At 42.0% G+C, this 24,121-nt stretch overlaps 1 protein-coding gene across 2 annotated transcripts in view; it reads right to left on the bottom strand.

Moving 5' to 3' along the window:
- nphp4 (nephronophthisis 4) overlaps positions 1-24,121 on the bottom strand; it is a 198,305-nt gene that overhangs the window by 29,562 nt on the left and 144,622 nt on the right. For both annotated transcript variants that reach the window (XM_042491381.2, XM_088082428.1), the window contains exons 16-20: positions 22,113-22,273; positions 21,025-21,208; positions 9,281-9,415; positions 3,566-3,765; positions 1,851-2,074 (exon numbers count right to left, since the gene is read on the bottom strand). In XM_042491381.2, coding sequence (XP_042347315.2) covers positions 1,851-2,074; positions 3,566-3,765; positions 9,281-9,415; positions 21,025-21,208; positions 22,113-22,273 — 904 coding nt within the window. The remainder of the gene's footprint in view (positions 1-1,850; positions 2,075-3,565; positions 3,766-9,280; positions 9,416-21,024; positions 21,209-22,112; positions 22,274-24,121) is intronic.

Here is a 24,121-nt window from a genome sequence, read left to right as displayed (position 1 = left end):
AAAAGGTATTTCCACTGTACAGTTGTATAAAAAGAGTGTAGAGGTTTCAAAGATAATGCAATGAATGTGATAGCCGAAATGTTTAAGTCAGCATCATGAATAAGCAGTCATGATTAACAGCACTGTGAGCTCCACCTGAAATTTGAGGAAGTGACACTTTACCTTTAGTTTGAAGGCAGCAATGGTTTGAAGCGGCCTTCAAAAATGAGAATTATGAGTTGGTTGGTAGTAAATTATCTACAGGATAGGACGCCACTCGTGACTTATTCTACACAGTATAGACATTAAGTGTAGAGATACATCTTTTTCTTATTCCTCTTGTATCAACAATGGATCAATGCCAGTAAAATGTTGCTTACTGCCCTCTACTGTTAAAGCTGAAGTTGGTAACTTTTATGAAAAACACATTTTTTTCATATTTGCTGAAACTTTCACTTTATTCACACAGCACTTAATGAGACAAATAATCTGTGAAAAAAAAAAATTCCTCTGCCTATTCTACTGTCGTGAAGTACTTCTGATGGCATTATGGCATATTAACAAAAACTACCAATAAGAGCCAAGGAGTTTTTCACGCAGTTGTCAGTCGTGTCAATCACTGCTCGTGAACACACTGTCAAACGAGGCAATGCTGATCAAATATAAATAAAGATTCTATTACTGCATCCCCTCAGTTGTTTTCAGAAACATAGTGTAGGGTTTAAAAGTGAAGTGTGTACAATTGAGTGGCATCTAGGGGTGAAGATTGCAGACTGCAACGAGCTAAAACTCAAGGACAGAATTTCTTCAGTGTTCAATGTTCAGGAGGATTTTACCCAGAGCTGAATTATAGACAGAGGTCTCTTCCTTTTAAAAATAAACAGACATAATGATCCTATCTGGAGCCAGTGTTTGGTCTGCCCATTCTAGGCTACTGTGGAAACAACGCGGTGTGACATGGCGATCTCCATAGACAAGGACCTGCTCCTTATGTAGATATACACAACTCATTCTAAGGTAAGGAAAACATGATTTTTATTTTCAGGTGATTACACACTAAAGAAAATGTACTCATTATGTTGTATTCAATTTCTGCCAATATTTCCTCCTAAATCCTACATGCTGGACCATTTTGTTTGTGAAAAAAATTGAAGTGAATGTAGTGCAGTAACATAATCTTGATTCATATTTGATCAGCGCTGCCCTGTTTGACAGTTTGACCACAATTCAAGAGTGATTAATATTGACAGCTACTTTAGAGACTCTTCAGCGCTGATTGGTTGTTTTTTGTGCGCTGTGATATATTTTTGCAAATGCCACTAGAGGCAGTAGGAAGAGGAAGAGGGAAATGTTTTAACAGATTATGTGTTTCATATACATCTTTCGAAACATAGTGACAGTTTCAGAAGATATGATAAAAAGTTGTTTTCATAAAACTTACCAACTGTAGCTTTTAAGTATTTTGTATTTTATAGACTTATAGGCGACCACTAATGCCAAGACTGGTGGTAATTGGTTGCTCAACCATCACTTCAAAGAACAAAGTTCTGGATGTCTCAAATGGGATGGGTCAAACTGGATGAAGCATCCTCTCTGAAAGCAGGATGAAAATCTGCAGGGCTGCACCATCACCTTTGGAGACACACTCGGAACGTGTGAGCACAATTTGACCGGGGGGGGGGTAATAGAAAACATAGGATAAAGTACTCACAGTATACTCACAGTTGGTGTATTAGACTGGAGACACACCTATTAACTAACAAACAGGTAGTTGCTCTCTCAGATTTCCTCTATGTCAGTGGACAATATCATCACACAGAATAAACAGTAGAGGGCGGGGTGCAAGTCTGACACCACCACCAGAGGCTTACCTGAGCTCGGGATCATCACTGTGAATGGTGACTGTCTGAGGCACATTAAAGGGATTTTTTAGGACAAACTCCATGTACTCAGCAGAGCCCAAGCTGGCGTAGAGCAGGTGCTGGGTGGTGATTGCTTGGCTCAGCATGCTTGATATGACCTCTGCCTTGCTTTGCTTTTCGCAGGGTATGATCCGATTAATTTCTCTGGCCAATTGGGCTTCCTTAGACCGATCCTAACACCAAAAAACAATGGCAAATACTGAAAAACACATTCCAGCGTAACACCAGGGAATATACATCATGACATTCTGTAAAGTGGCTACCCAAACTTTCATTTTAAACATCAAGCAGAGTTTACAGAGCAGCTACCATCCTTGCTTTCTTGTGCAATTACCAACATTTCAGGAGCGCTCCCTTAGCGTTTCACCTCAGTGTCAAACATGTTGGAAAGTTTAAAAGCTTCTGACATTTTTGTTACCGAGGTCCCTTTCTCAGCAATTACTTCTGTGGTATTTCAAGGCTTCCAATTACACATTCTTCATAACGAATGCATGCATGGCTAGATTCTGGTGTTTGTAAAATCAATACTCTACAAGAAGGCAAGCTTGATGTTATAAACTTTTGCTTTAGGGCCAAGTGTTGAAATGACCTTTACGACAATTTTTCTTTCTACTGGTTTGTCGAAACAACCCATGCAGGACATCCAGAGTCAATGTCCATCACTGTTGTAACACTAAATACAGGAATTCTGAAAGGAATTTGTGTGTTTTCTCTAATTTTGGGTTTATTTTTTTTTTTGCAGCCTTGCTCCAAAACAACAGGTAAACAGGCCCATAATTTCTACTTAGTTTTTCTTTTAGAACAGTTTGTGACAAACAAAAGGAATTATTAAATCTCTCCTCCGTCATTAACATAACAATGCAGTCCAATTTAAACCTATGAACATACTATGGCATCGTTTGCTGCACTTAAACCCTTTAAATATTTTAAAGATGCAATAACTGCACCATGCCAGGGATTCTGGCCTATAGGTGTACTTGTCTTAAAAATAAATTTAACACCTCAAATTGAGTTTCAAAATCAGGGTGGTAAAGCGAAGTGTGTGAGCAAAAAATAATACTGAGGTTTTCCACAGGTCTAGTGCACTGAAATTATGCTGGGGATAAACCTGTACCAAATTAGGTCGTGGCTATCAGCCCAGAAAAGTCAAATCCAAATTGAATTGCAAAGCAACTCTTAAAATTGTCTTCCTGTGCGAGCAAGACTCGGTTATATTCCACATAGTATTGGCTGTTATGCGGGTGTGAAACAACTAAGACACAGGTCTTACCACAGGAACTGTAATGTGTAAAATGTCTGAGACAGACATGCACCACAGCCAAAATCACATTTAGCATGTGCACCCATGGGTGAAAGTACAAGATGTGCCTTCGGGTAGAGGAACAATTAACACCTTCTTGTACAGTCACTAAAACACAGAGGGTTGAGGGGCACATTGTCACGAGAATTGTAACACAGGCAGGCTGTCTGGGAGACGCTCCACGCATCTATGAAAGCTCCCTCATGACATGTTTCAGAGCCAGAATGAAAGCTGTTGCTTTGTCTTTGTTGTCTGTTTGAGATTTAAGTGAAGAAGACAAAAGGACGGACTTTTCTGGCTCTGCTTTGCAGTTAAGCAGCTATTCTTGTCTTCCCATTGGCTCAAGTGCAAAGTTTGACCTCACCATGACCTCTGCCTCTTTGGCGTCTTCCTTGGCCTCTCGCTGATGCACAGCAGCCATGCAGCTGAGCTTGCGGCGCCCACCGTCGGGGTCATTTAGGTTGTGCTCTCCGGGCACGGCAGTGTCAGCTCTGATCCCACGTCTGAACAACAGCACGCGATTTCCATCTATCTCCAGTCTGTGCGCTTGTGCAGCGTTCCTCGCTGTGAAAGGAGAAACAGGCCGCAATCATGAATATATTTACTGAGCAGAGTGGAATCTAATCTCTTTGCCATTTTGACCATATGTTCTAAAAACCCTCCAAATGTCCAAGGGAGAGAGGCGCTGACAGATTAAAGTATTGTTGGAGCACAAGAAACAACAGCTTGTACACAGACAACAGTCCAGTCAAACAACTGGCACCACTACAACTGGGCAAAAGCCCTACTGCTGGGAAAACAGACCGGCTCTCTCCTCCCAAATTAGCTTTCACCTCCATGGCTACGTATCCTCTGCAAGCCCCAAAATATCTAATTAAAATACCTGATTCATCTACAGTACTAGTCACCAAATAATCCATCCTCATTTGAAGTGGATCATGCAAATTAGCCATGTTCTTTAAAAGCTTTGACAAGAAAATTTCCCTAATCCTGCACTTTGAACAACACTCAGACATTAACAAACTTAAAACTCAGAGCTGCCCTTATTTTGTCATCTAAAAACAGATATTGTAGCCTAGTGATGAAGTATCTTTTGCAGCATGAAAGATAAATTATTCATTCTTGGATCATAAAAGTTCTGGTATGGCGACTTGCATTTAGACATTAACTTTAAAGAACTTTAGCTTTTTTTGACAAATGGAAACAAGAATTACAGCCTGGCGGTGGTTATGCCTCTGCAAACACTGCAGTTGCAGCTACATTTTACATCCATGCCTGTGCGCAGACATATGTAGCCAAGAGACTTAAGAATGCTTCATAGACGCCACATATTCTAACACATAAATGGTTTACACACATCTTCATCACAGCAACAGAGATCTCCACAATTAGCAATTTTAAGCCAGTTAGTGTCACAAATTCAGTATCTGACCAAACGTCGCCTCTTCCATTCACAATGAAATTGACCATCAACCTTTTGGCTATGAAATGTCATCACTTCATCAGTTTATCCTTTCAGATATTTGAATGACATTTTGTGACAACTAGCTTGTGAATTCTTGATATATGGCCAAAAATATGAAGTCACAGTAGCCTTTGACCACCAAATTCTTATCAGTTCCACACTGACTCCAGGTAAAGGTTTGTGCCAAATTTGGGGAAATTCCCTCAAGGTGCTCTTGACATATCACATTAAAAGGAATTAGACAAACACAAGGTCACCGTGATCTTGACTACTAAATACAAACCAGTTCACTGTTGAGTCCAAGTGGACATTTGTGCCAAGTTTGAGGAAATTCTCTCGAGGCCTTCTTGTGGTATCGCATTTACAAGAATGAGACTAATGCAAGGTCACATTTACCTTTGTCACTGACTTTGTCCACAGAATTCTGACCAGTTTATCCTTACATCTAAATCAGGCATGTCAAACCGGTCCACAGGGGGGCCGGTGTGGCTGCAGGTTTTGTTTCCAACCAAGTAGCAGCACACCAGACTTGACTCATTTAATCAACTGATCTCCGTCTTCAGACAGTTGATTGGTCAAACTGTGTGCTCTTGGTTGGTTGGCACAAAAACCTGCAGCCACACCGGCCCCCCTGTGGACCAGTTTGACATGCCTGATCTAAATGGATGTTTGTGCCAAATTTGAAGAATTAAGGTATCACGTTCACAAGAATGGGATTGATGGGGGCACCCAGTGTCTCAACTGGTAGAGCGGTCTCGCTGTGCAGAGGCTGTGTCCTTGACACAGTGGCCGTGGGTTCAAAGTACGTCATCCCCCCTCTCTACCCCTTTCATGCTAATATTCCTGTCCTAACAAAAAATGTGAAAATCCCCCAGAAATAATCTTAAAAAAAAAAAAGGATGGGATAGATTGACAACTCAAAAGCATGATGCCCCCAGCCACAGCTATTGCCAGCACCAAAAGGTTTTATGGAAAGACGTGTATACATTGGCCTCGAAGGTAACAAAAAGTATCCGTTTTGGTGTCTGTATAACTTGGATATCATATTTCCATTACTGAACTTTTAAACAATACCCAGCCCTACTCCTATTGCAAACTTCCATGGCTATAACTGGCCGTGAGAGCTCAGTGCACTTGAACTCAGCAAAACACATGAAAACTGACAAAACACACGCAAATTAAGAAAAGGCATTCACGATTTTTTCAGAACAGACATTGCATTTATGGAAACAAAATGCAGCAAACACATAAAACACAAGTGCATTAAGAAACTGGGTATATGTCAGTCTTTTACAGTTTCCTTGTGTGTTCAACAGATTTGAGTATCTCTCGAAAACTGATTTGCATTTTAACTCAGTCCTGCTTTGTTCTGTGGTACTTGTAACGTCTCTCATCGTGATTTCAGTGCATGTCTTTATGTTTCTTTAATTTGTTTCTAATTTAAGTGTTTTTCGTATTCTGCAGTGTTCTTGCAGATGGACCCTATGTAAGGTCCAAGTGGTGAAGGTGTTTTCTTCATTTGCTTTCGCTTGTCAATTTGCATGAGTTTTCTTTAACAGCAGTGAGTTGAGCTGCTGATAAAAGCAAAAGCAACTGACACCATCAAACCAGACTTTTAACCAATCAATCAGCAAACAGCCGTGCGTCTTTAGACATACCGTAGTTAAACAAGAAAAACACATCAGATATACAAGGGGTGGAAATACATTCACTGATGTATGAAAGCTAAATTTTCTCAGACTTCTACAGTATTTGCCATCCATCCATCCATCCATTTTCTTCCGCTTATCCGGGGTCGGGTCGCGGGGGCAGCAGCCTAAGCAGGGAAACCCAGACTTCCCTCTCCCCGGCCACTTCATCCAGCTCTTCCCGGGGGACCCACGAGGCGTTCCCAGGCCAGCTGAGAGACGTAGTCTCTCCAGCGTGTCCTGGGTCTTCCCCGGGGCCTCCTACCGGTGGGACGTGCCCTGAACACCTCACCAGGGAGGCGTCCTGGAGGCATCCTAATTAGATGCCCGAGCCACCTCATCTGGCTCTTCTCAATGCGGAGGAGCAGCGGCTCTACTCCGAGCTCCTCCCGGATGACCGAGCTTCTCACCCTATCTCTAAGGGAGAGCCCAGCCACCCTACGGAGGAAACTCATTTCGGCCGCTTGTACCCGCGATCTAGTTCTTTCGGTCACTACCCAAAGCTCGTGACCATAGGTGAGGGTAGGAACGAAGATCGACTGGTAAATCGAGAGCTTTGCCTTTCGGCTCAGCTCCCTCTTCACCAAGACAGACCGGTGCAGAGTCCGCATTACTGCAGACGCCGCACCGATCCGCCTGTCGATCTCCCGTTCCATCCTTCCCTCACTCGTGAACAAGACCCCGAGGTACTTAAACTCCTCCACTTGGGGCAGGACTTCATCCCCGATCCGGAGGGGGCACGCCACCCTTTTCCGGCTGAGAACCATGGTCTCGGATTTGGAGGTGCTGATTTTCATTCCAGCCGCTTCACACTCGGCTGCGAACCGATCCAGTGAGAGCTGAAGGTCGCGATGAAGCCAACAGGACCACATCATCTGCAAAGAGCAGAGACCTAATCCTGAGGTCACCAAACCGGACCCCCTCAACACCCTGGCTGCGCCTAGAAATTCTGTCCATAAAAGTTATGAACAGAATCGGTGACAAAGGGCAGCCCTGGCGGAGTCCAACCCTCACCGGAAACGAGTTCGACTTACTGCCGGCAATGCGGACCAAGCTCCGGCACCGGTCATACAGGGAACGGACAGCCCGTATCAGGGAGTCCGAAACCCCATATTCCCGGAGAACCCCCCACAGGACTCCCCGAGGGACACGGTCGAATGCCTTCTCCAAGTCCACAAAGCACATGTGGACTGGTTGGGCAAACTCCCAAGCACCCTCAAGGATCCTGCCAAGGGTCCAGAGCTGGTCCACAGTTCCACGACCGGGGCGAAAAACCGCATTGCTCCTCCTGAATCCGGGGTTCGACTATCCGGCGGACCCTCCTCTCTAGTACCCCCGAATAGACCTTACCAGGGAGGCTGAGGAGTGTGATCCCCCTGTAGTTGGAACACACCCTCCGGTCCCCCTTCTTGAAAAGAGGGACCACCACCCCAGTCTGCCAGTCCAAGGGCACTGCCCCCGATGTCCACGCAATGTTGCAGAGTCGTGTCAGCCACGACAGCCCCACAACATCCAGGGCCTTGAGGAACTCTGGGCGGACCTCGTCCACCCCCGGGGCCCTGCCACCGAGGAGCTTTTTGACCACCTCGGTAACCTCAGCCCCAGAGATAGAGGAGCCCACCCCCGGGTCCCCAGGCCCTGCTTCCCCAACGGAAGGCGTGTCGGTGGGATTGAGGAGGTCTTCGAAGTATTCCTTCCACCGATCCACAACGTCCCGAGTCGAGGTCAGCAGTGCCCCGTCGCCACCATACACAGTGTTGACGGAGCACTGCTTCCCCCTCCTGAGACGCCGGATGGTGGTCCAGAACCTCTTCGAAGCCGTCCGGCATTGGGTCAACTGCCATTCACCTCACCAGATAGCGTGTAGCAACACTGCTTCCTTCAGAGCCACAGGCCGACGTGAGCGGGACAAGAGTGTGACTGAGCACACACTCACACGCAGCTTCAGCGTGGCTAACTGTTGCGACTGGACTGCAGTGAAAGTAATTAGGCGTATTGTATGTTTAAATGTCACAGGGAATTAGAGTGGTGAGAGAAAAGAGTACAGTGTGAAAGAGAGACAAGAGCAGTGCAGAGGTGGTGGTGGTGGTGGGGAGGAGGAGAGGGAGATAGGTAAGAAACAAAGCAAACACTGAACAGACCGTGTTTGCACAGTGACAAGAGCTTTGAATAAATGATTGCAACAGTTTGGGGAATATATTTGAGCCTGCATTCATTTGCAAACGTGTGTTATATAGTACATGTTTGTTCATAATTCCATATGCATATTTTTTTAATCAGTGTATTTGTATGTTGTGTGCTTTCAGCAAATACATTAAAATACATCAAAATGTGTTACACAAAAGCATTTCTAAGGTCTGTTTGTCTCAGGGTGTGATGTAATTCCAGATCTGCCAGACTTATTCTATATCATTAGAGGCAATTTTCTACTTATTTTCAAACTCTCTCTGATGCCTCTTACTGCATGTTTGTGTGTTTGAGTCATAGTCAACATTTTAAGGACAAATTTAGGAATACACGCCAGTTGACTGGCGACGGCTTGTCTAATTGAGGAAAAAATTGGTTTCCCCAGTGTGTGTTCCTCTGCCTGGACACACACACACACACACACACACAAAACACAAACAGGACTGTGGCTAGCCACCAGAGATGCTTCTGCAAGCTCAATTAGGCTGAAAATTGAGTGGTTCAGTGGTGCAGCCAAGAGACAGAATGTGAAATGGATCTGGTGGAGTTGATAAAAGCGGGAGCACGGTCACCGCCTAAATGAAAGGCGCTAATTGCTCCGCAGCGTAGAATATAGACATACACATGTGCTTAGACATACGCTAAGTGAGGACTGCACAGTTAATGAAAGTGAAGTTAATTGATGCGTTGGTACATAAGCACTGACAGGAATCAGTGGGGTGTAGATTTAAGTGCTTGCCATTGAGTTGGAGTATGTTTCTGGAGGACAGACTTCCTCCTCTGAAGCCACCGGTGACTTCGCGAGGTGTGATGATGTGGGAATGAGGCGACATCATGTCTGCAGCCCTCCTCCTGCTGGGGTCTACTGGGCACCCTGTCAAAGAGATATACAGTTTTTAGTTTGACATCTACTATATGATTATATTCATATTTATATATAACAGACTGCAGATTCTCCACATGGTCACGGTCAGACCAGCTGTACACTTGCTGACCAGTGATGCCTCCAGGCAAGAAGAAAATAGCCGCTGCGACTTAAACACTTTAGACGCCTGCAGGTTGTGTGTGTGGTTTTGCAGAGTTACTCTTTCACCACCTTTAATTGAAAATACAACAATAGTAAATGGGATATGATTGTATCACCGTCGTTGACAGCAGATAAAGAGACAAACTATTCAACAATGTTGCTGTACAACACCAAATGTTAGCTTTTAAAGTTTTTCCTCAAGGTTTTTAACAAAATAACCAAGAGTTTCATTAAACTTTGTCAACTGATCATACAAGCAGGCCTGAGTGTTAATTATCTGGACTAAAAGACCCATGCAGTAAAAAATGAAGTGCTTTAGTGCTGTTTATCAGTCTAGATTGTTTTGGAGTGAATTGCAGTGTGTTGGGGATATCAGTTGTAGAGATATCATTGAACTGGATGACACTCAACTTGTGGTGCTCAAAGCACCATAAAGATACAGTGAAAAACTCAACAGCAATGTCTCTTCCCAGAAAGCATGACCCAGTTACTCAAGATAATCCCCTGGGAGCAGTTTCATAAACGATTTTCTTTCTACTGAGCTACAACTGCCAACCAAATCACTGTGCATCGTGAGCGATCATCAAGCCAAGAAGGCTGAGCTGTAAGGTTAGCTAGCTCAGTGGTGCTAGATGAGTAAGCAGTAGACGCATGCTTCCTTTTACGCAGTGATACGGTTGGCGGAAAGGAAGAAAGAAAGAAAATAGTTTCCTATATGAAACTGCTCAAAACAAGGTCTGCAGATTATCTGGAGTAACTGGGTCATGATTTCTGGAGAGAGACATTGTTTTGTTTTTGATAGAATTTGTTTGCCACTTTGAGCACCACAAGCTGAGTACCATCTAACTAAATAATTTTGAGAGAAGGCAGACATCACTACGGCTGATATTGCCAACGCTCTGCAACTCACAGCAAAACAGTCTAGATTGAAAAACAGCCTTACAGATAAGAGGGAAAATATGGATTTTGTTTTGGGTATTAACTGTCCCTTTAAGACCCATTCTCCCTTGTCCAGTTCTTTCTGGAGGATAGTCCTGGAGGCTAGAGGACTTTTGTTTTCTTCTCGTTGATAGTTCGGGTATGTTGGCCTGAAAAAAAAACTGCTGGGATTGAGGTGACTGAGGCTCTAAACCTGGGTATCACCTGGGTGTCATTTCAGGTGCTTTGGTTCGATGACATTACATGCTCCTTCCTTTTTTGTTACAAGTTAGAGAAGCACCTTTTCTAACTGAATCTCTTGAATGGCAGTGTTTGCTCGTGAGCAAGAGAGCGAAACCAGTGAGCAATCTTCCCTACAGAGGTTTCACTGAGGAATATTAGCCTCACTCTTTGTTTGATCACACATTGCCTGAGGTTATACTGATAGTAAATCAGTTTCCGGATCACAACTGATAGGAGCAAAGTTATCTCTGTAACACTCAATTTGATTCATTCTATTTAAAGACCAGATCTGTGTAACTCCAGCAGTGGAGACTCGGGTGTTTGCCACTCCTTTAAGTAACAAGCCAAACTGAGATCTGAAACCAGATCTGTCCAGTTTGCCAGAGTTCTCTCTGAAGTCACATGAGAAACAATACATTTTCATTGTAGACAACGCCAAAGTGAACACAGTCCAGGTTAAACCCTGGCTTAGAACATTCGAGGCAGGATCAATACATGAAGACAAGCCTACAGCGATTAATTAGTGGCCTGAAATTGCCAGAGAGGTCTGGACAACGAAAGCTTGCAACGCAATGAGTGTCATGCTGATTGATGGTAAGTGCCGGCCTCTGTCCGGCCTGGCTGAGTGCTGGGTGTCAGAGATGAACTGAGACAATTCAACATAAAACTGTTAAAATAAATCCTCCAACCAGCTTTAAATCCTGGAGGTGGGTGCTTTTTTTTAAAGATTAATGTGATTTTTGAATTGTCCTGTCATGTCATTACAGAGGCTTTATTTGCAATTGTTTGAATGGCAGTTTGGGGTTATCCTGTGAAAAACCAGACTCCTGACAACCAGACTGCATTCAGCTTGCTATTCCTCAATGGCAAAACCATAATTTATCCCTGTTTTCAAAAGACAAGTGGATAAGTAAGCACTCCAGGGTGCGGTTGTACAAAGACAGTAAATGATTCGCATTAATTACATCAATGTGAACAATGTTACATAACAATTCAACCACAGTAGTTGTGGGAATGCTTTTCATGTGTTTGTCAAAGGTGCTCTATGCACAAAATGCCCATTAATGGACGTGTGACGGATAATTGCTCACAACACCAAGCCACAGCCATGTACCATCTTCACAAGAGCATTTTTCAAATACCACAGGTCAAAAGACTTACTTTGTGCAATTTACAGGTATGCCGAGGGCAACACTTGCAATCTGTTAGATACAATTTACGATGGTTGACTGGAAGAGTAATTAAAACTAGCGATTGTGACTCTTTAAATTACAGTGCACTTTGACATAGTGCTCCCATTACTCCCATCAGTTTCCAGGCTTTAGAACATCACAGCATGCCCGAATGAGGTGCTTAATTGTGGTATAAGAAGTTTTTCTAAGAGGCTCTGAAACACCTCATCCCGGATGCTTTCATATGAAATATGGTGAGTGCAGCAATTAAGTGGCTTTGCCGCCCAGATCTCACACCTCAGTGAGCCTGTAGGAGTTTTAGAAGAGGAGCCAAAAGTACCCTCCAAATCTTTTAGAGGCAAACTCCTTCATCAACAAACTGATAATGGGCGGCAGCTAAATGAGTAATGGGGAGCTGGTGTTGCCATGCAAACAGACACAGACAGCACAGTTCTGCAGATTAATGGGTGAGGTGTCTGCCGTCCCAATGCATTCCCCTCGTCATCCATCACCCTTCCCCCGGCCACACGACTCAGCCGAATGTATTTGTTTGAGTTATATTTCCCAAATATTACTGTGAAGGCATTACTTCTGCTGTCCCATAAACATCTCCAATCAATAACAAAGCCATAGAGATCTCATTCCCAGTGCCTCATTATGGGCCTTTTAGCCTGCTTTCTGTTGTGTCAAGGAATGCTTTTGATGATGGATAGAATCGCACTGTACAAAAAGCCTGCAAGGACGAGATAAGATGAACACCGGGTGCTACTTGCCCACAATAAAAACAAATGGCCTGATGATGAACCCAATTATGACCCTCTGATTTAATCAGTCAATCATTTTAATGAATTGGCCTATCGCTAGAACCATCATTAGACCCATCAGATAATGCCTGCTTTAATGCTAATCCAGGCTGACGTGGATGTCTTGCTCTCGGTCACATTATCCGTCCCTAACTGCTGAATCACCCTGGCAGATTGTTAAGACAGGGCTGATGATCCTCATCACTGAAACGTAAGCTAATACTCCTGGTTTGTGTTGCGGAGAGAAAGTCAAGCACAGCGTTTGCTGCTCCGTGTTGTCTGTGTGGAGGAGAGTAATTGTGAGCAAAGTGCTGGGGGGGCTCTAACTCGAACTCTATCAAATTTATTGACTACCTCTCTCTGTTGCATGACAATAACCCTATTCGGTGCCACCCCACCTGCCCGCCCTCTTCGCTCTGCTGGCAGTTCTTGAGGTTAAGGCCACAACAAACCACTGATTTACTGGCCACCAGAACAAATGGGAGCAAGCACCGAGGGGGTTTCAAAGTAGTCTGCAATATTCGATTTATTCTGCCTCCTCGTTCCAGGCCACTGACCTTTCAGAATAAGCAGATTTCCTCTCACCTCAGGGCTAAAAGCAAGGTTGATAAAGTTGGTGCCTTAATGCACCAGCAGCAAGAGCTTTTAATGAGTGAGACATACTGTATGTGCACCCCTTAGGGAAGCCAGCGAGCTAAACTAATTGTTAGGTAAATTTCACTGATATTTTGTTCCACTGGTGGCAGCTTTCGGCAGGATTCTCTCTACTCTCTCCTGCTGCAACAGTCTCTCCAGGGCTTATCAGGCTGTTGCAGATGAGGAGCGCTGTGAGGTCTGGAGAAGGTTCTAATCTGTCTTCTCTACTGTGCTGAAGCAGATACATGCTTTCTGTTTGTGTTTGTGTGAGAGAGTGTGAGTGAACAGCAATAGGGACTGCAAGAGACAGTGAGAGTTAGAGAGAAACGATAGACACAGCTCAGTCAGCAAAATGATTTTTATATCAATAGGCTTTCTCTTCACTCGCATATGGGCCTTTTTTTCTACTGGAAAATATTACAAACATGTTTCCAAACTGAGTATCAAAAGTGCTTACTGTCTTAATTTTCAGCAATGTGTCTACTATGACTTTTGCCGTGACGCTAAATTCAAATGACATGTATGATTTCAAAAGTTAAACTACTAATGCATCCATCCGCTGATGGTGAAATCTGTGTGCAGTCTTATGATAGATCTGTGTATAGAACACATTCATGCTAATCATTTGGTAACACGTATGCACGTCAGCAAAGGCATTTTCCCTGATTAAAAAGCTGTTAAAACGGCTTTGCTCGTATCCGACTGCATGTACTTAGTCAGTCCATTAAGTCCATTAAATAGTGAGTAACAGTGTTTTCACAGTAATGAGCCCTGAATCTTTACTGCACAAGACCCGTCCTTTAAGCCCTGTCTCTACCTGTTAGTTATTATTCATAAATTGATTTACATACAATCAGTTATTCTTGATTACATGCATTGTTCTTTGTGACACCAGAGAACATAAATATACATATCAGTAGCATTAAAGTGCTGCATAACTGTCTTTAAGTCTCTGGAGGTGGGTTTCTCCACCTGGTTCCTGATGATGTAGGATGACAGTTGTCAAAACTGCCAAATCAGTGAAATAACTTTGAGTCTGTATTATAACATGCTTACTCCTCTTGATTTATTTGCAAAAAATCAGTGTGAGTTTGGCCTGTAAATGTCAATATACAAAAGCTTACTATGGAAGTTAAGGAATAGACAATGACACTAATAAAAATTGCCCTACCTGCCAGGGTAGGGCAATTTTCAGCCTTACTGCTGGCAGGAAATTGGGAATGTAGACATTCACACTGAAAGAAAATATGAGAATTTCACTACTTGACTTCACTATATACCCCCCTGTCATATGGTTCTACAGCAAGGATACTCAGCGAGCTTTCCCAGGGGGCCACTTTTGCAAAATGACAGGAGGCCAGGGGCCAGGGGCCAGTCACAGCAGCCCACATTCAGTATGTCAGCTAAACACAGGGGCGTTTGTGGGATTTAAGGACATTCCGGTCTTAGCTTGGATCTTTGTGAGGGGGTGCGGGGGGTCCTCCTCTTGTACTTTTTTGAAAAACAAAAAAAAAAAAGCTTGAGCTTTTTTGAAAAAAAAAATCAAGCTCTATTGCTCCCTTGAAACCTGGATAAATTGACCCAATTTCTTTTTAAAAACATGGAAAGATGGCAATGAGCAACTTAAGAAGAAATGACCCAGAAATGGTCAAGAAATTAGTAAAAAGTATGAGATAATTGCCTGAAAATTGGCAACACAATAAAAGAAGCAAATAAAACAAAAAATACAAAACGAAAAAAAGGAATTACCTGAAAAAAAAATGGCTCAACAAATATAATAATACTTTAATTAAGTAATTGTAATACTAAATCAACAAGTTTCTTGCTTGACATTTTTTGCTCATTATCTTTTTTCTCATTGTTTTGAAAGAAATCAAACCAATGTGCTCAGAGTTCAAAGGTTTAAATACATATGAAAGGCATCTGAGAGTGATGTCGATCAAGGTTTCAAAGGGTGAATGCTTTTTATGCACTCTGGCACCTTATTCACATTAAAAGTACAAAGAAAAAAAGCCAGTGTGAATAAATATATTTTCATTGTGAAGTAGAAAATGTTCAGGGGGTTAACTGGTACCCTGTCCCGGGCCAGATTTGGCCCATGTGCCGCAAATTGAGTATCACCATTCAGCCTTAAATTTATCAAAATGGTTTGCCTGTCCTTGCTTTTTTCATTTTTTATATTCTTATTTAATCCATCTTTTACTTTCTATCCATCGGCCATCTATCTATGTTTGCTTGGCTGTTTGTTTGAGAGAGATAATATAATACAACAGGCCATCAATTAATCCACAGTGTCTGTCTGTGGGAAAGCTCCAGGCTTTACATCATAATGACATCATGGATTACAAAGATAATTCAGTGTTGTTTTTTTGTTTTTTTATTTACCATCTTTGGGACAAAGTTGCTCCCACATACTGATGATTCTGATTTGACTCAGCAGAATGCAGCCCATGTCGACGGGTGCTAAAAATAATAGTACCAGCTTTCAAATGTTGAGCTCTCGCAGTTTTGTGTGTGTGTGTGTGTGTGTGTGTGTTTAGATTAAAGATTGCTCTTTTGTGTATCTCTTCCGCTGCCTTTATCTTCATTTTTCAACTCAGAGTTCATGTGGATTTAGCAGATGAAATCAATAAAGCATCATAGCTTTCCTCTGGATTCACCAGTCGATCAGTTTCATGTGACGGGCAGGCGGTCGTCATGGTTTATACCCTCCTCATCTGCTCCTACAGTTCTCTGTGTGGGAGTTTCCCTTCCTCAAGACCTCATACTACAGCAAAAGCAACCCCCCCTCCAAGTTCACACCGAGATTTCACAACCCTCTATTATTCTGATTAAGCCACTTTCTTTAGTCCTTTACGACGCTATTAATAAAAGCTGCTTTACAGAATGATTGAATAGGCCTGACAGCGTATATCATTACCATTTAATTAATTACTTGTCAATCCCACCTTGTGATGATTAAAAAGGATATCATTTGGTGTTTCACTCTTTTTCATTTTGGAAATGACAGTCTGCCACTCACTTTTTCCAATGAAGCCTAATTCTGATGGATCCCCAAGGGGGCGAAGTAAAGACATGATTAATATCATGCATGACTGAAACACATAAAATTAGAAAAGGGAGAGAGCAGTATGTAGTCAGGACTGCATCGCTTGTGGATTAGTCATTGAGGAGGGAGCGAGAGACCCACATATGATCATATAACCAATACATTTTTTTAAAAAGTCTTATGTTCTTTAAATTGTGACTATGTGACACCATGGCTCATATGGTGAATGCAGAATAAGGGAAATTTCTGCATTACGAATTCCATCAGTGCAACTACATGGTAGACTCACCGCTGCTGCTGCTGCCTTTCTCTTTTTTTCGACAAGTAGGCTACTGTTTTTTTTCTAATCCATTCCAATCACTTCCATTCTGACACTTTGTGAGAGCTACTAAGTTATTGTCACTGAAACTCAACATTTCTTACAATTGGAGGGGTTATGCCCCCCAGAAGAAGAAAAAAAAGTCTGTACATGTTACATACAGAATTTAGGGACTATAAGCAGGAATGTAATATATAATAATAAGTATGTTTTCTTTTGTTCATAATTACCTGAAAATCAAAATGGTTGTGTTTGTGTTACCTTAGAATGAGTTGTTAAGATCTAAATAGAGAGCAGGTCCTCATTTATGGACATCGCTATGTTCACTGCCATGTTTTTACAGTAGCCCAGAGTGGACAAACCAAACACCAGCTCTAGATAGGTCCATTTGCATTTTTGCATTGTCCAAAAAAGTCAGAAGCCATTGGCCATGAGCGACATTGGTAAACTGCTGATTTGTGATGTAAGACTTCTTTATTGAATGTTTTACTATCAGAGTAAAAAGGCGAGTACACATTAGCATGTGGTGGACAAGCTGCCTGTCTCTGACAGGCCAAACAGCATCAGAGAAGCATAAAACTAACTTATTGATCTATCAATTAAAATTGATCAGAAAACAGAGAGCATTGTAATTAAAATATAATGGTAATGGGGGAAGTAGAAAAGGACTCTGTTTTATATAAGCATGTAAAGCTAATAGTGTTGAGCTAATAAAAGACTCTGGGCATTTATTTGGGAATTTACGGTACAAATTAAACCTTTGGAACCTGGATCGACATTAGTTTTGTTGTGCCGCATTCAGACGCCTTTCACAAGCATTGAAACCCCTGAACCTGGGAAAATTGGTTAGATTTCTTCTGAAATCATGGGAAAAAGGCAATGGCCAACTTGGCAAGAATTATCCCACAAACTGCAAAATGAAAATAATAAAAGGGGACAAGAAAGACTTGCTGGGGAGATTATTAGATTTTTTTTTTTAAATGGGTCTTTATTAATAAATTATCCTTATTAATTATTTAGATTATGTTACTGAAATCCACTTATTTTATTTAATTTTTAGCACTTTTTAAGGTTATTTTCTTGTTTATTTTGTAGTTTTCTTGCTCATTTTTGGATCACTTCTTGTTAAGTTGTTCATTACCCTTTTCCTATATTTTTGAAAGAAATCAAGTCAGTTTGCTCAGAGTTTAAAGGGTTTAAGTAGCCACCATTTATTATATAACAATGCATGACTAAATATTAAATCATCACAAAATTCTCAATCAACAAAATTCTCACAATACAAGAAGACATTTCAGCCTCAGTGAAAAAAGCTTTTACTGCTTTAGCTACTCTTCCCGCCACACTGCCACACATTTCTTTTCCTCTCCTACACTCTGTGCCATCAAGCATTTTTAAGCAACCTTCCTTCACCTCTTGAGCAGAAATCCAGGCTGTATCTGCACACTGTCAACACAGAAATATAGCCTGCCATTCAGCTTTGGTCGGTGTGCATTTTTTGAGTCCATCCAGTCGGGATTTAGGGTTAGTAGAATTTTTCCAATCCATAGAGACACCACGTAATCCTTCTATTGAACTTGAAAATCACAAAGAAATTGGAGTTGCAGGGTTCTCACATGATGTCAGCGATACCTGTCCGCCTCTCATTTCTGCCACCCTGCCTCATCACAGAAGCCATCCACGCTCTGCTACACCTGTCTGTCTATATGTCTGCGTGTATGCATGAGTGCATCCCTCCTGGCATGTGTGAGAAATTTGATAAGCACACATGCTTATGTGTGTGTGTGTGTGTGTGTGTGTGTGTGTGTGTGTGTGTGTGTGTCTGTGTGTGTGAGTGTGTCACTGTGTGTGTCCCTCCTATCAAATATCTGTCAAAGTCTTCATACTGCAAATCCATCTGTCATACTGTGAGTAACTTCTGGTGTTCAAGCCACCCCACCCCCCTCAACAGAAAAACATTAATGATCGAGCTTCTCATCCTTTACCACCCACAAAATAGGAGTGCTTATTTATTACAGCTTGATGAGAGGCGCAGGAGAAGACAGAGAATATAGGGGAGGTGAGAGAAGAAAACAAACAGCCAGAGAGAGGGTGGAGGAGAGAGCGCGTGATAGAAGGGTAAGAGGTAAATGGATGAATAGGAGAAAACAGGAAGACAGTGACAAAGAGCGAAGAGAGGAGTGTGAATGTGAGAAAGGCAGCGACAGATGGAAGCTGAAACAAAGAAAAGTGCTTGCAAGTCCTCCCTCCCCAAATTGATTCTGACTGTCGGCCTAGGCGCCTGATGGATATCTGAGCCTTGATTGGAATTTACATGCCAGACATGGCCCTCCCCCTTCCATCTTCAGCACACCCAATAACCCACTGTGCTCCCAACCTGCTTTGAGTGATAAGTTCTGGCATATTTAGCCCCAACAATGGCACTGCGCAGACTTTCTGAGGGCCAGAGAATGATGCATTGTTTATGAGAGGGAGTATCGTTTCAACACTTGATTAATGGCGAGGAAGCTATCGTCAGCTGCCATCGCACCACGGGGGCATGCCAGGCCCAAATTGGATGAGTGCAAGGGGAAGTGGAAAGGTGCTCAGTTGCTTGACGGAGTGGAACTATCACATCAAGATATTTCGCTTTGGCACAGTGTTTGCTTTGCAAGCCTGCACACCTCCGGAAAATGGGAACTTTCAACAGCAGCAGCAGCAGCAGCCCTGGGGATTCACTGTCATTTCCCAACTCTACACATCAATAAAAGTAAACAGACAACATTACTTCATAATCTGAAGCCCCAAATGGAATATGACCTGAATATAAAACGTTGTTGTAAATATTTCACAGTTAGAGTGAGATTCGGGTGATATTGAAACTGGATTTTCTTTCGAAAGATAGAACAAATACAATTTCCTGGCTTCCCTACATTTACCTTCATGCTTTTGGGAATGCAAATATAGAGCTATTTGCAACAGCCCTCATACAGTGCATTCACTCTAAATCCTCCTCTGTATCCCAGTGGGGGCAATACGAGATTTAGTCTATTTGATTTACAAGTTTCTTCACTGGAGTACAGCTAACAGCAACACAAAGTGAGACAACTATCTGGCTGGTCAGATGAATCTTACTAAATACTTAATTTAGTATTCAAGTGCATTCAGCAATATCTTATCCTCATTCATGAATCATTAGCACCTTATCAAGGTACATAACATCAGAAGACTCTCACATATATCCATAATAATCAAGACTTTTCCAATCAGCACAATCAAAGAATGCAGAGCATTGATTGTTTATGTAGAAATGCCTAACAAAGTTGAACATGAAGTTTGTTTTTGTCTTGAGATCAATATGTGTGACAAAATAACATCAACCAAAGTTCCATACTTCAGCCCCATAATGCTATGTGAGCCAGTTCCATTCACTGGTGAGATGCAATTAAAAGCTCTGAAAAGGCTTGTAAGTGCACCTTGAGTTGAGACTATTTTGTCAGATTTACAGGAATACACTTCACAAATGACCATTTGTGTATCCATTACCCAACCAGTGTTGCATTGAATTTGGTAAGAAAACATTGTTTTTCTCGCATGCCTCCACAGTGAACGAAGAAGAAAAAAACACAGAAAATACTTGATGAACTGAAGTAAAAGGGGGACGCATCCATTGACACACTCCCACACAACTTGAAAAGTATAATCCAAAGTTCATTTATCCAGTTCTATACTCTCTTTAAAGAAAGACTCAAAACAAAAAGCAGTGACAAAAACAGTGATTTTGCTTTGCTGAACATGGGAGCTGCTCATCTACAACTGCCTACATCTGTATTTTGTTATTGTATGACTTTGGTATATCCAAACTAAACCTTTTAAAACACCAGCAGTTAAGTTCAATGTCCCATTTGAAAGGTCTGTGTTTTGAAAGTTTTGAGCAAACGACTGGATAAATGAGTCTTGGCTCATACAGCACAACTTTTGTGACAGTTTGTTAACCAATGTTTTTTTTGTTTTTTTTTTATTGTTTTGCTGTTGTTAAATGCGGTTCCCCCTTTACTTAAATTCATCATGAATGTTCACCATTTTTGGAATTTTCATTTCCTGTTCAAGGCACACAAGAAAAACAAAGTTTTCTTCACAAACTCAACATAACTTGGGATAAGTAGTCAGTATAGAAATAGCCTTTCTGTGTTTGAAGCATTCCTTTAAGAAGGTTGTTTAATTCGTCTCTCTATCTGATGATGGTCTATCTTAATGTTAGCTATAAAAATGTCATTATTTCGTAAACAAAGAAGGTTTTCAACAATTAAGTGCCAAAAGAATCTTGCAGTACTTGCCTATGTTGCCTGTGCGTATGTGCAGTCTGCCCCTGATAATGGTGCGGACCGTCATAGGGCTGAGGCCTGGCCGTCCTCCAAAATCTGTGCTTGTCAGCGGGGTGTCCTCACCCACATAATCGGTGGTCAGCACCTCCACCTCATGCAGAGCCTGCACTGCTGATTTACCCTGTCGCAACATGTACTGGGAATGCAAAATAAGGTGTGAGAAAAGGAGATAAGATGCATTTATTCACAAGTACGCATCAAACATCAATGTATTAATCAGACGTGGGGGGAAATGGTTGAGAAAATGGAAGCATACGCTAGGGATGGCTTGAGTTACATCTAAATGATTATGGTCAAATCAGCCCTGCCCATTTGTAAACTACTCCCTTAATTTTTTCTCATTAAATGCCTTACAAATTTCACCAAGTTGCAAAACAAATCAATTTCACATCAAGGTTGGCAAGAGAGTTTCTGTCCGATCAATAAACAGCAGAGTTGAAAAGACCAAAATTCAAGAGCCTTTAATGTGTGGTTCATTTATTCTTTAGAGGTTAAAATAGGGGGGAAATTTGCTTCAGTCAAATCCAGAGGAGTACACAGGGAGCAAAACTAAATAGTACTGAATTTGTTCAACAGCTATGTTTGCATATCTAATAAAATAAGATAATTTGTTTTTGTTCTGGTCCCAGTAGTCATTGCGTAAAACCATTTTAACAACTATTATTAAATGTCTGTTTTGTGTATTTGAGGAAACCTGGGTAATATGCAGTATAGTGCTTTTGTACTTGACATTCTATTATCAGAAGCAGTTTTCTCTGCAACGCCTGGTTCACTCTATTAAATGTGTTAAAACAATCTGCAAACACTGCATGGATCCTTGACAGATGCACTGCATCGCAATGAAGGTGCGTCACGAGTTGACAGTGCATGTGTAACCAGGATGTGTTTTTTTATTTTTTTGATGCTTAACTCTGTGAAGTTCTTGTGATGAACGCCACGTCAGTGAGGATCAGAGTTTGCATGTAATAGTACAACTCATATCACAAATGGTCACTTTTATCTCAATACATTTGAATCACGAGTCAACTTCAGTCTTTTACCTTGAGCTCAATGGCAGTAGAACCTATGAGGAGCAAAGAGTCACTGTCCCAGATGTCGATGTGCATGGTGTGGAGGGCCAGGTAGCGCAAGAACCAGCGCTTCTCTCCTGGCTTCAAGAAACCCTCATCAACTTTGAACTGCACCTGCAGGCCTGGGGAGGCTGGACAAGGAGAGAGGAAACTTCAGCATGGAGGGAAAAACAAAAACACTGTTAAAAAATAATGAAGAGCAGAAAACTTCACGGTTTTGTCTTTTTATCTTGTGTCTGTGTCCTTTTTTTTTAGTATACCGTGTCCCCTCTCTACATTTAAAAGTTATAGCGGCTCCTTGAACACATCACAGGCAGAGCTCCTCATGAGTTCTTTTTTTCCTCAGCAGCAGCTTGAGGACGTTGAGTCGTGGAGTGGATAACTGATCCGTCAATTCAGTCAGAGGTAATCGGGTCAGATCGATGGATGAGAGGAGCAACTGAAAGCAAATGTTTAAAACTCAGCACAATGAACGCTTAGGTTTTCCAGCCATGCATGCCGGCATGTACGTTTGTTGATGTCCCGTCGTTGGTTGCCATGTGTTTATGTTGACATCATGGTAGCGCCATCCTAGAGAAAAAATGGCAAACTCAGAGAGATACCTAGAGCCTAACACGGAAATCCTCTGCAAAGCTGCAATACGTGACGACTTGGGATGAGAATGTGTTGCATTTACACATATTACCCACACTGTTATGATACACAGCTGGTTGATAATCAGCGACGTTTCCCTTTAAGCACAGGCCAGATGGTAACAGCTTGTTCTCTAAACTAAGGGGACGGGCACATTCTGAGTGGGAGGCCATTGCTTTATTAATCACCTGCCTGTTGAATATGTGATTCAAGCTACTGAAATGTACTCCCACCATCTTACTGGCCTTTACAGTCTTAGCAAGGGTATTCTTCTCTTCAGTACCAAGGTGCCATGCCAGCAGAGGATGGAAAATAAGATGACAGACCCAATAATGTATTTATCTATGTATCTATATATCTATATGTTATATTTATCTTAATTGTCCAATCTTTATATATGTGCAACACTAAATCAGCTTTTCATTTATCATCAATTTGTATTAATAGAAAGACAAGCTGATACTCAATACCACAAAAGTGCTGTACACTCCAAAAAAGCACACCAGTGTGTTTATGTCTTCACTCACAGCAAAACATAAAGATACACAACCTGGAGAAAACGTCACCAGTGTGATCCTTATTTTGGCCTCATGCTTCCATCCAGATGGTTTCAAATTTGGGGGAAGAGCCATAATATCTGTAATCAGCTGTCAACCTTGTGGACAAATCTGAACTGGTGCTGCAGCCATCTACTGGGAGTCATTAGGTCTGATGATTGCGCTGCATGGGAGTACAATAACCAGGGAGTGTGAGGCCATTTCACAAAATCAGCAGCACCCTAGGGTTCCCATAATTCAAGATGATAATGGTACCTAACACGGCCAGAAAACCACAAGAGTGATTTTATGATCAGCGGGATAAAGTCATGGCTTTAATCAGCACATCCACAATGGACCCTTAAGAGGAGTACATTCCTCTTCATCACTCACAAAAAAGTAAGTGTTTTTTTTTCTTTCTGAAGAAAACACTTTTCGATACCGAGGACTAAAGCTGTTCTAAAGACAACAGGCAGTTGTAAATCTTACACGCCAGACATTTCGTTTTGATTAAATCAGATCAGAGTAAAAGCCCAGACTGATTTTTGAGAATGTAAAACGAGTGCCCTGTGATTCTCTGATGATGGCTCTGCAAGGCACCGACTTCAAATCTGACTCATCCTCTAACTCGGAGCGGTTCAAATGAAACTGACCCCATCAGTGATCCAACTCAGCTGGTGAGTGGGTACAATCAGTCAGCTGCAGCACAAACCCAACCTGCAGCATCGTGCTAATGTTACCGTGCTTGCCTATTAAAGGTGTGACTGTGGGTCTGAGTGCCAACTCGACTTCCAGAATTCTCCCCACACA

The sequence above is a fragment of the Plectropomus leopardus genome, chromosome 9 (assembly GCF_026936395.1).
Source record: "Plectropomus leopardus strain MGB_pleo_1.0 chromosome 9, ASM2693639v1, whole genome shotgun sequence".
Lineage (NCBI taxonomy): Eukaryota > Metazoa > Chordata > Actinopteri > Perciformes > Serranidae > Plectropomus > Plectropomus leopardus.
This window is presented reverse-complemented; position numbering and strand designations above follow the sequence as displayed.